General features: G+C 40.7%; 1 protein-coding gene across 4 annotated transcripts in view; it reads left to right on the plus strand.

Moving 5' to 3' along the window:
- The window catches only part of cables2b (Cdk5 and Abl enzyme substrate 2b), a 35,869-nt gene extending 23,516 nt beyond the window's left edge, over positions 1-12,353 (plus strand). The window contains exons 4-11 of one of the 4 annotated variants that reach the window (XR_008832897.1): positions 598-706; positions 805-973; positions 3,037-3,134; positions 4,594-4,700; positions 4,823-4,942; positions 5,623-5,707; positions 7,269-7,647; positions 8,653-12,353. Coding sequence is in view for 2 of the 4 variants with exons in the window: in XM_056423647.1 (XP_056279622.1) it covers positions 598-706; positions 805-973; positions 3,037-3,134; positions 4,594-4,700; positions 4,823-4,942; positions 5,623-5,707; positions 7,269-7,421 (841 nt within the window). In the remaining 2 variants the exon portion in view is untranslated. Of the gene's footprint in view, positions 1-597; positions 707-804; positions 974-3,036; positions 3,135-4,593; positions 4,701-4,822; positions 4,943-5,622; positions 5,708-5,787; positions 5,930-7,268 lie in introns of those variants that run through there. The other 3 variants (XR_008832896.1, XM_056423647.1, XM_056423648.1) reach the window with 3 other exon arrangements.
- The last annotated feature ends 5,491 nt before the right edge of the window (positions 12,354-17,844 follow it).

Here is a 17,844-nt window from a genome sequence, read left to right on the forward strand (position 1 = left end):
CATTAGGCTTTGTAACGCATCAGTGCATTGTGGGTAACCCACCAGACCCCTCTTCCTCCACATTGATTCATTTGGCCTCTCATTCCTCCACCGACATAATCACACATAAACTTCCCGACATACACACACTCGGATACTGTATAAACACAGCTAAAAATACAGATGTTATTACAGTTACGTAAACTTCTCCTCATCCCTTTCTCTCTCTTAAGTTCTCACACACAAGCACACACACTTTGAATGGTAATCAACAACTGCTGTGTGCGTGCTTACATCACGTCATACTCGCGCCCCACATGCACATTGTGGGATGTATTAGTACACAGAGAAGTGACATCACTTTGCTCGAGTGATGTGCTGGGCACTAATTGGTTACAGAAACATAGCGGTGGCCCTGAAACAGTTGCAACACCTCTTCCACAAGATCAGTTGTTCATGATGCTAACAAACAGCCATCGACCTGTGAGGAAGTTAAACTGCTGCAGTTTATTTAGTCACATGTAACATGTTGTGAATCCTTTATCTGAGCTGTAAACCTGCTGCCAGGAACAACTCTGATCCCCCCCCCCCCCCCCCCCCGTCTGTGTCTCTCTCCAGTGATCCCACATTAAACCACCCCAAAAGGAGGCACTCGTCTGGGAACATCTCTACCACCCTGGAGATGCTACCAGGGCTGGAGGGTTTTCAACTGGACATCTATGGCAGGGTAGATGAACACACACACACACACACATCTAGATTTTATTTTGATTGGGGAGGTTTTTTTCTTCATATTCTATAAATGAACCTATTTTCCTGTCTCAGTCTGTGTCGTACGCCCAGTTCCTGTTCCCCACGAACGCCCTGGTGAGGCAGAAGCCGTCGTCAACCTGCGACCTGACACTGCAGATTCCAGTTTCAAGGAGTACGCCCAGCATGCCGGGCAGGAGCTGCCCACCCAGCAGACTAAACAGCGCCGTGGGACTGGACCTGGGTAACACGCACACACGCGTCTCACTTTTGTGAACGTTGCTTTCTCTAAACTCTCCGAGTGCGCTCCTAATTAACTTTGCATTGAAAATGCGGAAGGTTATGTTTTGATCGCCGTGTATTTATTTATTTATTTATTTGTTTGTATGCGTGTTATTCGCAGAACTCAAAAAGTATTGAACCGAATCGCATGAAATTTGGTGGGATGATTGGTTATTATCCGGGGACCAGTTGATTAGATTTTGGGATCGATCGTGTCAAAGGTCAAGGTCAAAGGTCATGAACAGGTCAAATCTTCTTGAATCACATGGAATTTGGTGGAATGATTGGTTATTATCCGGGGACCATTTGATTAGATTTTGGGATCAATCGGGTCAAAGGTCAAGGTCAAGGTCATGGAAAGGTCACAATCTTTTTTTTTACCATAGCACGATTCATTTTTGTCCAATTGGCATGCAACTAATGCCAAAATGTTCATAATTCAATGCCCAATCTTGTGATATGCGAAGGTATGCGCTCTACCGAGTGCCCGTTCTAGTTTCAATAGTATTGATGTGCCTTGGCATACCCATGAATATTGGATAATACAAATTCCATCAAATATAATGTAATATTGATAGTTGATGTGTCCCTGCATTTAGAGTAAGCGTGAGAACATTGTGACAGGAAGCAGAAGCAGAAGGGTGTGATTGTGGCTGCAGAGAGTAAGAAAATACAGAAGGATGGAGGGATGAGATAAGAGTGAGATTGGCTGGCGAGATGATAGTGAGCATTTTTGCAGTTGTACTAAAGTTCCCGTTAGATTTCAAATGCATGTGTGCACCTACAAGATTCAAGATTCAAGATTCAAGATGTTTTATTTGTCACATACACACACAGGGTGTGCAGTGAAATGAAAGTGGCAATGCTCAGCAGGAAAGTACACACTATTTACAATAAAAACAACACAATATTTACAGTACAATATTTGTGTGTGTGTGTGTGTGTGTGCCTAAGGGGCAGTTGTGTGGGTCTATGGGGGTCCTGTTCACAGTCCTGATGGCCTCTCAGTCTCTCTGTTCTTTGACATTCATGAGGAGGCTGTTGGCTCCTCTGGCTGTCCAGATGAGGGAGACAGCATCATCCGTGGATCTGTTGGGCGATAAGCAAACTGCAGCGCTCACACTGTCCCTGTGCCTCATGCTTCTGCTCTCTATAAACACCCACCCACAGGGACAGAGCCCTGTATTACTTCTAAACATCGCTTTCTAATCTGGAACCTTCCATTAACACAACACAGCTGTGTGGTTAGTGTGTGTGGTTGTGTGTGTGTGTGTGTGTGTGTGTGTTGTTAGTGTACATATTGATAGCAGGTTTATATTTTTAGTCTTCTTGTGACGTGTCTCTTCAGTCTCTCGCCTCCCAAAAGATGCCATATCCGCACATCTTATGTTAGTTGGCTAAAAAAAGGATGCAGCAATTATATTATATAGTAATGAAAACTGTGTGTTAGTTATGAAACTGTGTGACATCGTCAACTTCACCACAAGGACAGTTAAAAACATACCATAATACCATTAATACAACAGGTAATGGATAGGCTTGTCTGAAGTGGAGCCAGACTAGCAGCTCCCTCCTACTTTCAGTCTTTATGTGAAACTCAGTTTAACGCATCACAAAGATTATTCTGCTCGCTCTCAGGAAGGAAGCACATTATATCTGTGTTATCATTCTGCATGGCATCTGCCATAGGAGAATATCATGTTCATTAAAATCAAATCAATCAATAGTTTCAATGAAACCACCATGTTATGAGTAATAATGCATAGCATTATAACAAGACATGTAACGAGACAACATAACATATTAATAAAATATAGTATAGAACACTATAGTCTACTATGGGTTATGAGATATAGCACAAGGTAACATGTAGTAATATAGTGTAGAAATATAGCATAGAATATGAAATATAATATAACTATAGTATGTAATGTAAATTAATAGTTTGAAAAAAATAGATAATATTGATGTCGCATAATCAGAAGTATTGACAAACGGGGCCATTTCTGTTGTGTGTGTTTTAAGGTCTTGAAGATGTGACGGACTACGACCCTAACCTCCTCAGTGACCCCCAGTGGCCTTGTGGGAAACACAAACGGGTGCTGATCTTCGCCTCCTACATGGTAAAAAGACACTGGACACTTCTATTATTTAAACAATGTGCTGCATTACATATCATTCAACGAATGGATGAGATTGTACTAACATGCATAACAAGGCACTATATTGAAAGAATGACAAACTGAAGGAGACGTGCAGAGAGAGAAGAGATGTGGAGGTTCTGAAGGACGGGGGTCCGGTGGGCTCTGGTGCGGGAGAGGAGACGAGCGGCTGAGTTCTGGATGTATTGTAGTTTGCTGATGATTTTTTTGTGGATGTGCCGTACATGATGCTGTTGCATCCAGTCCAGAGGTGATGAAGGCGAGGATGAGTGTTTCTGCCACTGAAGAGTAGAAGGGCGGTGTTTTTAAGATGAACGGGTTTTTTTTGTGATGTGCTTGATGTTCAAAGTCGAGGGTTGGATCAAAGATGACACTGTAGGTTACAGATGTGTGTGGAAGCAGGAACAGAGGGGTCGTCGATGAAGAGGGAGAACGTGTGGTGGGATTTGTTGAGTGATTCGGGGCAGATGAGGGTTTCGGATTTGACGCTGTTGAGTTTGAGGCAGTTGGCTTGCATCCAGGTCTTTTAGTTAATACTTTAGTTCGTATTAGTCTGGAAGCCCTGACTTCTGATGATCCATTTTATAAATCTTTTCTCACCGGTGTTTATGACAAAAACATTTCCCAAGTTAATTTGATTATGTTTTTTTGTCAAGATCATTTCTCGTGTTTGTTGTTGTTATATTCATTTATGGCCACAAGAGGCTGAAGTGCACCGCAGCCACATGTTCTAAATAAGACTTAAAGCATTTATGTTTTCATCCTGGTGAGATCCATTTTTTCAAAGTACTCTGAACACGAGCTCCATGTATTGTATGTTAGCAACTTCCAGTTTGTAATGTCACATCTTTCTTGACTTTAAATCTATTTCAATAGGTGCCAATCTGCCGTTAGGGGAATCATGAAGCTTTTACTCCTATTTAGGACATTGGGTGGTGCCCTTCAGCCTCTTGTGGCAGATATGAGTATTACAACAACAACATGACAACATGCACACAACATCTAAAGTTTATTTAACCTACATTATTCTGGGTTGTGAACTGTACATACACAACCATTATTGTATTAAGTGGTAAGACATGTTTATCTGTACAGCACATTTCAACAACAAGGCAATGCAACGTGCTTCACATAAAGGGGGTGTCTAATATTGAATACAATACCAATAAAAGCACAAGGACACTGAACTGGCGTCGGCATGACTGCTGCTGGCAGTTTGTGCTCCGAGTGAAGCAGCCAGTGTTTACGTCATCACGGGGCCCATTTACTGTCAGTGACCATTGTTTGACTTTTAAATGTCTGCTTACACTTTCACATGACGACACATCCCCCTTCCTGTTCATGCATCCTTCTCCTCCTCCACTTCTTCCGTTTTCTCTATTTTAATTGACATCTTCTCCTCTCGTCTTTCATCCTCCAGACAACGGTAATAGAATACGTCAAACCGTCTGATCTGAAGAAAGACATGAACGAGACGTTTAAGGAGAAGTATCCTCACATTAAACTCACTCTCAGCAAGATACGCAGGTATTTTAAATGAATTGACAGAATACTCGATGTGTTCTTGTCTCCAGTCGGGCTGTCTCTGTGTCTCTGAAACGACTGTCAGGATACCAACACTGTCTTTGACTTGTGTCTTTGTCTCGCAGTCTGAAGAGAGAGACGAGAGTCGTCGGGGAAGATTGCGGCATGCAGCCCGTCACCATCGCCATGGCGTTCGTCTACTTTGAGAAGTTGGTGCTGCAGGGTCGACTCAATAAACAGAACAGGTACTATAACATCTGATCCTCATACAACTTCATATTGTTATTGATCAGAACATATATGCAACATGGCCCGTTCAATATGGACATAAATTGACAGTTTACACGATGACAAAAAACAAAAAACTGAAGTCATTCTTTCCACATCTAGTCTGCAATCTGAAGCTTAGTTCATCCTCTGAGTGAAGCCGGCGTGTAATCACGGCCGGCTCATAGGTCTTTAAGATCTTCATTTGAGTTTAGATTTTGTCAGTCAAATCAAATTGTTAACAGGATATTTAACATTTTGGTTTGTCAAATTCATGTAATACTTGACTTACTTGTGAGGACTTGTACAAAGGCAATAAAGTAGGCCATGAATATGAGATATAAGTTAAATAACAGATAATTACAATTCCCCCTCAGCATTGCTGAGGTTGGTTCATGGCTTTTTGCCAGTTACGCCTACAGTCTTTGGGCGTAACTAAGACTTACACTAGTTGTCTTTTGGATTATTTACACTTCATTTTGTTTGTTCGCCCTCTGGAGTTTCAGAGAAAAATGCAAAAAAACAGCATGGAGGGTAAACCACTTTGTACGTTGTTGACTGTTGTTTAGGCACAAACGCATGAATCTGACCTGTTCCAGGTCCGTTAGTATTTATCTTCTCATACCTCATGCTGCCATGTACTGCTGTGATTTTACAGGAAGTTGGTGTCCGCTGCCTGCATCCTACTGGCTGCTAAGATCAGCAGTGACCTCAAGAAACAGGAAGTCAAACACCTCATCGATGTAGGTCACACACACACACACACACACACACACACACACACACACACATGCCTGTCAGTGAGCTCATGTTGCTCTTGCAGCTGCTGGTGAAGCTGGTCTACCTGAGCAGATGGACACTGACCTGCAGGTGGTTTATGAAGGTTCCTCCACAGTGAACTCACGGCTCCTCACACACAGTGGAGACGACTGAGCTTCGTGTCTTTAGCTCCCATCTGGGAGTGTTAGCTCATCAAAAAAAAATCTGCATGTATGTCAGCTGAAAGGTTAAAAAAAAACGTCAGCACAGAAATGTCAGTGATGTTTAGTGGTAGAAACATCATCTCCATTACTCCAGATTCCAGAAAGTATTTTGTTTTTAGACAATGCAATGTTTTGGTCACTTCATATCTTGGTTACAATTATTTAATAACAATAGCCTTATCAAAACATTATTTGATTGAATTAGTCAGTTAACTGAACATTGGTTATCAATAATGTTGTTACTCAATCATTTACATCAAATATGAAGCAAAACTGTTGAATTGATGTTTAATTTCATTGTGAACTATTTGTATTACTTTTGCTAAATAAAGTAAGTACTTAAAGTGGTAAGTATCTCAAGACGTCATCATAAATGTACTGAATTGATGTTTAATGTCATGATCTGTGAACTCCTTGCATTGTTTTGCTAAGTCCTGTTCTTCTCATTCCCAGTGTGGCTTCGTATTGTTTGGTCCGCGTTTTTGTTGTCCGTTCTGGTTTGTTGGATTAATGATTGGTTTTTGCAGTAATGTCGGCATTTGGGTCCTCTCTCGCTGCGACAGCCGTGATTTAGCATGACACTCAGATTACCAGATTTTATACTAATGTCTACGAATTTTAATAATTAAATGATTTTTTAAATGTAGAACTTAAATAACTTGACACATTTCAGATATGACAGATTAAAAAGCATTAATTGATTGTTTGATTTTAGCAATATTAATGGAAGTAGGGTGGCCTTGTTGCAAATTCTTTTTTTTTAAACACATATCAAACTAGAACTACCTTAAGATTGGGCATTGAATTATGAACATTTTGGCATTAGTTGCATGCCAATTGGATAGAAATTGACCGTGCGATGGTAAAACATAGATTTTGACCTTTTCATGACCTTGACCTTTGAATCGATCCCACAATCTAATCAATTGGTCCCATCATCCCACCAAATTTCATGCATAATACTTTTTGAGTTATTTTCAATGCATGTCCCAAAACTAAGGATGTCCTGAACAGGCGTTATTGTCCTTGATCTTTATTTGAGGCCTTTTAATATCGAGTATCTGCTGATTCCGAGTCCAATCCGTTACTTATATTTACCTAAATGTTGATACGGTATTTAACATATTGAAATGCTCAATCTGGCATTATAACACGAGTTGCACTTTTTTTACCTCGGGAAGTATTGAATCTGAATATTGAATTTTTTGCTTCAAAAGATACAAAATTCATCATCCAATAGGCCAAGAGAAAAGAGAAGAGAAGTCTCGTTGAAAGGAAGAATTGTGCCGCTCATGCTTCCGTTTGTGTTGCATCTCTGTAGAAGCTGGAGGAGCGCTTCAGGATCAGCAGGAGGGAGCTGATATCGTTTGAGTTCACCATCCTGGTTGCCCTGGAGATGGCGCTCTATCTACCTGAGAGCAAAGTCATGCCACATTACAGGAAGCTGGTGCAGCTGCAGCAGTCAAAGCAGTGACGCACTGACCCCTCCCTCCAGGGACCCTCGGCAACGTCCACCTCCACAGGATGATGGGCGTGGCCGTGTGACGCCTGGCTCAGAGGTACTGAGTACCACCTCCTCTGTGACCCCAGAGGTCATCCGCACCGTGGCGGTCGTGCGACAGCTCGGACGACATCGCCTTCACCAAAGTGACGACACACGGGATCGACGCTGCAGGACTGATGCACGAGAATCCCTGATGGTCAGATTCATCATAAAGCTCAAAATCATGTCTTTCTTCAAGGAAGTTTAGTTTTTGTTGTTGTGCGGTTTCCCTCAACATCTTCTTTGAAGAGATTTTAGTCATGGAAACTCCGCTGAACGCAGCTCTCTAAGGATTGCTGGTTTAAACGGTTCAAACGGCAGATTTCTTTATCATTTTGGTTCAATCTGAATTCATGTGGAACGTTTGTGAAGCTGTGTTGAACAGTTTTGAGTAATTCCTTCTGAAATCTCTGTTTATGAGAACGTGAGTAACTATTGCCCCAAAGGTCCAACGGTTTCCTTCCCATCAGGATTGTACCGCTGTACCTTCTTCACATTGTACAGGATAGCTTCTCAATTTAGTTCCAAACTAAATCTGATTTTCACATTCACATCGAATCAAAAATATTGCCGTAGCGTTTTCAAAATGACTATTTGCTTCAGAGTCGACTGTTTGTGAAACAGAGTGGGCCAAAGACACTGAGATGGAGGATAAACGTATCCCTCCTTAATTTGTTTAAAAACAAAGTATTGTACATTTGACAATCATTGCATTTCAAAGCATCTTCAATTAATCGTCCTGAGAGTTTCACAATATTCACTTATTGCAGTTCCCAGTAGTACCTCCTTCTATCTCGTCCTCTCGTGAGACTGCTGTCTCTGGCATTAATGGCGTTGCGTCGGCACTTTTCCGCGTGCCGTCCTGATGTTGCATCTCCAGCCGGATTCCTTCTGAATAATTGTCATGATTTTTTTGAGGCTTCTGCTTGTTTTTTGAAGATGTTTACACAGCCGCTCCACCCTTCCTCACTGCTCTGATCAAACTTTAATTATCGAGGCGTAGGTTCACTGGTTCACATGAGCCCGCTTTACTGTAACACATATTTAGATGTTTAAGTGCCTTGCCTATTTTGCCTGTCCCGCGGATCCAGGGATTCAAACAGGCAACTTCTTCTTCACCTCTCCTGTATTTTGACCTCTGACATTGTCATCCCTCCACCAGCAGACCGCTGCTCACTCTGGTGTTCGCAGAGGATCAGTGCGTCTTCAGAAAAGTGCTGCGGCGACGAGAGGAAGAGTTCAAATCCCACGAAACCGATGACGCCGTCTTGATGAAACATGACATTGATTACACAAATGAGTTCCCTCCTGTCCTGTGTGCGTCGTTGAGGTCATGTGAACACGTCCCTTTGCAGGACGATGGGCTCCATTTCCAGGCGTCTTCAGATGCAACCTGAAAGGTTTCCTATGTTGAGGTTCTCCAATGTCCCAAAGTGACGGAATCATTTTGATACGATGCTGAATCCTGAACACAACTCGGTTGTCATGAGTCGTGCTTTATTTTTACCCAAATTCACAAACTCCAGCACCTCAAATATGAACGTTTGTTGGTTTTCTGTCTTGTTTTGGCAAAACAAACTATTTGATTATTTTAACCTGGGCTGTTTTTTCACTTTTTTTCTGACATTTTAAAGACGTTACATTTAATCAATTATTTGAGAGAATAAATTACGGCTGGAGGCTATGAAACAGATGTTGAAAAGCCCTGAAACAAACACACCAGCTCACTTAAGGCACAACAGGCCTGTATTAACTTATATTATTACGATTGTTGTTATTATGTTTCTGGGATAGTTTATTGGAGGGAACTTGGTGTAGCTACAGACTTCCTGAGGCAACATCAAGTACCAAAAAAGACCTTCCTGTTCATAAACTACCATAGAGAACTCATTATTTATCCTGTTATTTATTATTTTATTGTATCATAAAGGGACAAATATTTAACCAGAGGCCTCCAACAAGTTGTTTGTGCCTGTTGTTCCTCCATGCAGTAAAATCGGCTTTATCCAAAACCAAAGTGAGTATTTTCTTCTCGGAGTGGTCTCCATCTTTCATAGACGGCCATGTTGGAGGAGAGACGGCAGCACAAACGCTTCCTGTCGGGCCTCTGTTGTTGTTGTTGTTGTTGTTGTTGCACTTTTGCCTTTTTTCTTCACAATCCTGACTCTTGATTTCATCACGAAGTCACGAGGTTAATCATATTTTTCTACGTTAAATGTGTAAATATTTTTTTATTGAAAGCTGACCGATTCACTGAGATGTATTTATTGCTAATAATCCTCGAGATGAAGAATCGTGTTTACAATAAAACAGTCAAAGCAGATCATCCAACCGGAAACAATGTTCTGGTTTTAAAATGTTCTTCTTCATCTTGAGGTTTCACTCCGACGGTCTTCCACAGATGTTGTGTTCTCCTGCGTGTTGAAGGCACGTTGTTGTCTTCTGGCCGCTGACGTGGTGTCCTGTTTCAAGTGGTCCTCTTGCATAACAATGGGATTCAAGTGGAGTTTGGTTTTGGTTATTTCAAACATAACGTGTTCTGATCCTCTCCGACTTGCCAATCTGCAACAACAAAGACTCAAGTGGGAAGAGGGTTTCATGAGCTTGAATTAGACAATCTAGGCTGCACCGAGTCGTTCGAAGCTTCATTCATTATGTTGACGTTCAAATTTGAAATCGACATTTTAACAGCTTCTTTTTTGTATGTTTATTTATCGTGTTGAAACTTTGCATTTCTGCACAGTTGCGGTTAAATACGCGGCTACTCAGTATTTCCACTCATTCTGCAGCAACGTGTGAGCTGCGCACAGTCTCCTCTGCTGTCGCATGCAACCAAGTTGATTTGATGAGAGAGAAAGATACTGTCATTTCATCTGATGGATCACTTTATTCAAATTGAGGATGTTTTTATTATTATCTTGGGTTGATGACAGACATGCAACTCATTCTAAAATTCCAAAAGAATCTTTAAATGTGACAATTCGGTACAGCCTTACTAATCAGTAATGTATAAAAGAAGGAATAAATATGGCCTTGGGTTCAGTTAAGTTCACGTTTGGTAAACCGGTGGTGATATTGTCTTTATTTTTATTTTGTTTTTTATGTTTTTTTACAGTCAACATTTTCCATGAAAAGGCCAAAACCAACAATGTGTTGTCGGATTGTTGTTGTCTGTCTCTCTGAACTTGACTTGCCTCCTCGATCTATAGCGCTCAGCCAGAAGCACATTGTTCTGACTGAAGATATACATTCTATTATTTTTTTGAAATACTCACATTTCTTTAAAAAAAGGATCCTTCATTTCTTGACTAGCTTTTAGAAAATGCTACTCAAACTGCAGTAAATGGGGAACTTACTATTTTCATTGGTCGATGACTTGCATTTGTTTTTGAGAGTTTGTGTTCCTCCACTCTGAGGCGTTGAGACGCCGACACCTGCTAAGTGGAAACATCGATTGTTGGTCTTTCATGAGATGTGTTGAAAGTTAAAAGATATTAAATATCACCAGACTATCCTTTCAAGGATCATGTTCAACCCTTTTCATATAAATCATGAGTATTTCATCACTGCTTATTATTTACAAAAAACATATTGTAGTTTTTATAATGTATTTGTGTGTCCTTCTATGCAGCCACTGTTTGACATTATTCTGGTAAATCATGCAGCACACTCTTGGAACTCGTGTGCGTCCGTCCAATCTCTTCTTCCAGTGAAATGATAATACGATGCAAAGTGTTTGCATCAATCTGCACAACAATTGCATTATAATTGTAAAGATTATGCGATGAAAAATAAAATACAACTTAAAGTTGTAACAATGAGTAGATTAATGGATAAATCCACTGACAGAAAATCACTGTGGAACTATTTTAATCATGCATTATCTTTATGTCTCAGCTAAAATATTTGAATATTTGCTGGTTTTAAGGGTGCGATGTGATGTTTGTACTAAATTAAACTAGTGGATAAGAAAACAATTTCATTACAAATGTTGTGTTTGTCACATGTTTGAAAATCGTCAGCAGAAATAAAAATGTTACATAATTTGGAGTTTAGGAGCTAAAACTTGCAAGAACAGGAAACCATGTTGCATTTAAAGAGGTTTGGGTTTTCTATCCTGCTGCTTTAAGCAGTGAAGAACTTCATAGCGTCATGTTAACTGTTAACTGTCAAATACATTAAAGAAAAAAGCACATTTTGGCAATAAACAGCTGCGATTCCTGTTGAAGTTGATGAACTGAGATGTTGAAAGAAGCACTATTACTAAATAACTACATGTCAAATATAAGACTGCTTGAGGGACAGCACACAATCTTCCAAAGTTGTCCTCTCTATGCAGCCATCATTCTGTCAGATGACCTTCACCCTCCTCTTCCTCCTCCGTGTTTACCTTTAATGTGCCACGGCATTTATTTTCATCTTTTATTTTAACTGCACGTGTTTAGTTTTTTTGTATTTGTATTGTTCTTTGAACACTAAGGATGTGAAGTGAAATATTTACCAAGTGTTTGTCTTCTATTTTTGACATTTTAAACACAATACAATAGTTGTAGTTTGTATGGCCAACATGCAGCAGCATTGTCTTCATGGCATCACATGAAGTTATTCTGTGGAAATATTATTGATGATGTTTTTGGTTCAGCTGTTGCCACATGTATTGAGACCGATGTAAACAAGAGGTTATGGACATTAACTTGAAAGAGCAATTAATATATTTTGTAACATGGCTGCATTGGCTTGTACTGACTACACTGTAGTAAAGTATAAAACGGAAAGATGAAATATTTGGTAAAGTAATAAAGACCATATACTGTTTAAACTGCCAATGTCAACTTTATTTTCATTTAAAAAATGTCAATTGCTTCCTTGTGTTCTCAGTCATTATTTTACTAAAGTTACTTTCTTCCACTTCAAACAGCAGCTGAGTCTTTACAGTTTGACATCGCTGGTGGTCGTACTTGGTGAAACTGTTGACAGTAAAGTCTGGATTATCCGCAGTAATAAACGCTGAATTATAATCATAATCCCATTTTGGTTCTGTATAACTTAGTATACAAATGTACGGCCGCTGATGTGAAAGAACCGTACAGATGAGTGGAAGAACCTCCAGTAAAGCGTGCTTATAGAACGGAGTAGACAACGTTATCGACATACATTATAACTTATTTTACTTTTAGAAACATACAAGATCTCTCTCGGCATATTGAACATTCTTGCTTTACAACATTTTCAACATGCTATACTTTGACATTTGATGTACTAAACAATGATATTTTTTGTATCCCATACTGACAATTTCTAAAACTGACTTGACAATACAAAACTATGACGAGTTTGATTGTTTCCACATGCTATAAAATGACATTTTTGGCATCCTGTACTATTCCATCACAACATTAAAGTTGTAACTGCTCATCCCCAATATATTTACATTACAGTCGTCCTGACAACATGACAAGCACCAATGCATCCGCTCCCATACAAACATTATGTTCACCCTCAAGGGGAAAAAGTTGAGACAATAACGTGACAACCAAAGTCAAGAGTAGAAGTAACAATGTAAAAGTTGTATGATATTTTGTACATTAATTAAGATGGTTTTGTCTCCATATTCACATAATCTTCACGATGCTATTTTTCTCCACATTATTTTCCGTATTCTGCCACCACAAAGATATTTTCTCTGCTATACAATTAAGTTGTTGCACGTTATTTTAGCAGATGAAGTTGAAAAATCAGGGTGCTAAATTCCTCAGACATTTAATTGTTGCTTTCTTCTGACACTGTCCAGTGGAAAGTGTAAACTGTGGATATTTCTAAAGGAGGAGATCTGCTCTGTCCGTCCTCTCGGATCTCCTCAGACATCCGGTTGGCCTGCAGGAGAAGAGGTTTGTATTAATATCTGGTGCTTTCAATATTAATAATGCTCAATGTCCCAAATGTACTCAAACTCACCTCTGTGACATCAGCGTACACGGTTTCTACAGGAGGTTCTGGAAATGATGCAGGTCAGAGGATTAGCTCCACCGCTTAAACATCTGGCATGACAGGCAGAGTGTGTTTTGTTCATTCCCTGTGAGGAGTTTGAGATGTTCGGTTCCCTTTGTTTTGTGTGTGTTGAGATGTTCGGTTCTCTTTGGTATGTCTGTGTTGAGATGTTCGGTTCCCTTTGTTACCTTCGCATTGAAAATGCGGAAGGTTATGTTTTGATCACCGGCGTGTATTTATTTATTTGTATGCGTGTTCCTCGCATAACTAAAAAAGTATTAAACCGAATCGCATGAAATTTGGTGGGATGATTGGTTATTATCCGGGGACCATTTGATTAGATTTTGGGATCGATCGGGTCAAAGGTCAAGGTCAAGGTCATGAAAAGGTCAACATCTTCTTTTTACCATAGCACGGTCAATTTCTATCCAATTGGCATGCAACTAATGACAAAATGTTCATAATTCAATGCCCAATCTTGTGATATGTGAAGGTATGCGCTCTACCGAGTGCCCATTCTAGTAATGTGTGTGTTGAGATGTCCGGTTCCCTTTGGTATGTGTGTGTTGAGATGTTCGGTTCCCTTTGGTTCCCAAATTTGCAGACAGACGAATTGTATAGCCGAATGTCGTCTTTCAACCGCTGGCTGTCGAGGTGGTGCCCAGCGAATAATGTGGGCTACGTAGACAACTGGAAGACTTTCTGGGGAAAACCTGATCTGATGAGGAGAGACGGCATTCATCCCACGTTGGACGGAGCGCGTCTCATTTCTGCGAATATGACCAAGTTGATCACCGGACTTAATCTATGACAACCCAGGGTTCAGATCAGGAACCGGGAGCAGAGTTGTAGTTTAACACCTTCTCTGCTCTTCCATTCAAGCAGTTACCCACCCTTGACTTTAGAGTAGAGACTGTGTCTGTCCCACGCACTTCAATTAAATAAATCAAAAGTAAGCAGAAGAGGAGTCGTACAATAACCTTATACAAGTTAACACAATTATTTCAGCAGTGCAACAAAATAGGTCTATTAAATGTGGTCTCCTAAATATTCGATCTCTGTCATCTAAAGCTGTGTTACTGAATGATTTAATATCAGATAATCACATTGATTTATGTTGCCTAACTGAAACCTGGCTGAGCCATGAAGAATATGTCTGCCTGAATGAATCGACTCCTCCAAGTCATATTAATACTCACATTCCTCGAGGCACCGGTCGAGGAGGTGGAGTAGCAGCCATCTTTGAATCGAGCCTATTAATTAATCCTCAACCAAAATTACACTACACCTCATTTGAAAGCCTTGTTCTTAGTCTTTCACATCCAACCTGGAAAACACTACAGCCAATTCGATTTGTGATTCTGTACCGCCACCAGGTCCATATTCAGAGTTTATATCTGAATTCTCAGAATTTATATCAAGTTTGGTTCTTAAAACCGATAAAGTTATTATTGTTGGAGATTTTAATATCCATGTGGATGTTGATAATGATTGCCTTAGTGCTGCATTCATCTCCTTGTTGGACTCGATTGGCTTCTGTCAGAGAGTACAGAAACCCACTCACAGCTTTGGCCACACGCTTGATCTTGTTCTTACTTATGGCGTTGACATTGAGCATTTGAACGTCTTCCCACAGAATCCTCTTCTGTCAGACCACAACCTCATAACTTTTGAATTTATACTACGGAGTGTACTCCGTTAGTCAAAAGTTTTACACTAGATGTCTAACTGATAGTGCTGTAGCTAAATTTAAAGAAGCGATTCCTTCTGTATTTGATTCGATACCACGTCTCAATATAACAGAGGACTCCTGGTCTAACTTTAGTCCGTCCCAGATTGATCATCTTGTTGACAGTGCCATAGGCTCTCTGAGAATGACACTGGACTCGATAGCCCTCTGAAGAAGAAGACAGTGAGGAAGAGGAGGTTTGCTCCTGGTATAACCCTCAGACCCGCAAACTGAAGCAAACGTCACAGCTTGAACGCATATGGCTCAACTAATCTCGAAGAATCCCGCTTAGTTTGGCGAGATAGTCTTAAAACATATAAGAAGGCCCTCCGTAATGCCAGAGCAGCCTATTACTCATCAATAATAGAAAAATAAAACAACCCCAGGTTTCTCTTCAGCACTGTAGCCAGGCTGACAGAGAGTCACAGCTCTGTGGAGCCGAGCATTCCTATAAACCTTAGTGGTAATGACTTTATGAACTTCTTTAATGAAAAGATTTTAACTATTAGGACAAGATTAATAATCTCTTGCCCATAACCAGTGCCAATCTGTCCTCAAGTGGAATGGCCTTGGAAACCGCTGTATGCCCTGGTGTATATTTGAGGATTTTCTCCTATCAACCGTGACCAATTATTTTCAACGGTTTCTACTTAACACGCCTACCTGTCTCTTGGACCCCATCCCGACGAGGCTGCTTAAAGACGTTTTGCCTTTAATTGGCGGCTCTATTAGATATTATCAATGTGTCTCTGCTAACAGGCCACGTACCACACTCCTTCAAGGTGGCTGTTATTAAACCTCTCCTGAAGAAGCCCACTCTGGATCCAGAGGTGTTGGCTAACTACAGACCGATCTCTAACCTCCCTTCCTCTCCAAGATCCTTGAGAAAGTGGTCGCAAATCAGTTGTGCGACTTTCTACATCATAATAGTTTATTTGAGAAATTTCAATCAGGATTTAGAAAACACCACAGCACCGAGACGGCACTGGTGAAAATTACAAATGACCTCTTAATGGCAGCAGATAAAGGACCTCTCTGTCCTGGTCTTGTTAGACCTTAGTGCTGCATTCGACACCATTGACCATGACATCCTGTTACAGAGACTGGAGCAGTCGATTGGCATTTCAGGCACGGCACTAATTTGGTTTAAATCCTATTTATCAGATCGATCTCAGTTTGTATTTGTAAACGATGACGCCCCGATAACCACCAACGTTAATCACGGAGTTCCACAAGGTTCTGTGCTTGGACCAATTTTATTTACTTTATACATGCTTCCTTTGGGCAATATTATCAGGAAACACTCCATAAATTTTCATTGTTATGCAGATGACACTCAACTATATTTATCGATAAAACCAGAGGAGAGCAACCAACTCTGTAAAATTCAAGCATGTCTTAAAGACATAAAAACATGGATGACCTGCAACTTCTTGATGTTAAACTCAGACAAAACCAAGTAATTTTAATCGGCCCTGAGCACCTCAGAGATCAATTATCTGGTGATGTGGATTCTGTAGACGGCATTGCCCTGGCATCCAACACCACTGTAAAGAATCTTGGCGTTATCTTTGATCGGGACTTGTCCTTTAACTCCCACGTAAAGCAAATCTCAAGGACTGCATTCTTTCATCTACGTAATATTTCAAAATCAGGCACATCTTGTCTCAAAAGATGCAGAAAAATTGGTTCACGACTTGAGACTGGATTACTGCAACTCCTTATTATCAGGCTGCTCTAATAAATCTCTTAGGTCCCTCCAGTTGATCCAGAATGCTGCAGCTCGTGTTCTCACTAAAACTAAGAAAAGAGATCACATCACTCCTGCACTAGCTGCTCTGCACTGGCTCCCAGTAAAATCAAGAATCACTTTTAAAATTCTTCTCTTAACCTACAAAGCCTTGATTGGTGATGCTCCATCATATCTTAAGGAGCTTGTCGTACCATATTGCCCCACTAGAGAGCTACGCTCACTAAATGCGGGACTACTTGTAGTTCCTAGAGTCTTAAAAAGTAGAATGGGAGCCAGAGCCTTTAGTTATCAAGCTCCTCTTTATGGAACCAGCTTCCAATTTCAGTCCGGGAGGCAGACACAGTCACCTCGTTTAAGAGTAGACTTAAGACCTTCCTCTTTGACAGAGCTTATAGTTAGGGCTGAATCAGGTTCACCTGGTCCAGCCCCTTGATATGCTGCTATAGGCTTATAGCTGCCGGGGACGTTTTAGGATGCACTGAGTACCTATCTCCTCTTTTTCTCTCCTTAAGGATGAATTTTCATCTCTCAATCACACGTTACTAACTCTGCTTTCTCCCGGAAGTCCTTTTGACTTTACGTCTCATGGGGTCATCGGACCCTATGAGACGGCATAGATCCTATCTGCCTGATGGATCGTCTGGGTCGTGGAATTCCTGCTCATGACTACGCCACTGTCCTGTTGAGACTCCGCCCACTCCTCCTCCCCACCGCCATCTGCCTGATGGATCGTGGAGGTCTCCATCGTGGAATATGCCTACTATGAACTATTCATACACTCTGTCATATTCATTGAATGTATTTTAACTCTAAATCTGTCCTTCTGGTCACATGACATCTATTGCACCTGTCCATCCTAGGAGAGGGATCCTCCTCTGTTGCTC

The sequence above is a fragment of the Pseudoliparis swirei genome, chromosome 9, assembly GCF_029220125.1.
Source record: "Pseudoliparis swirei isolate HS2019 ecotype Mariana Trench chromosome 9, NWPU_hadal_v1, whole genome shotgun sequence".
In the NCBI taxonomy this organism is placed as follows: domain Eukaryota; kingdom Metazoa; phylum Chordata; class Actinopteri; order Perciformes; family Liparidae; genus Pseudoliparis; species Pseudoliparis swirei.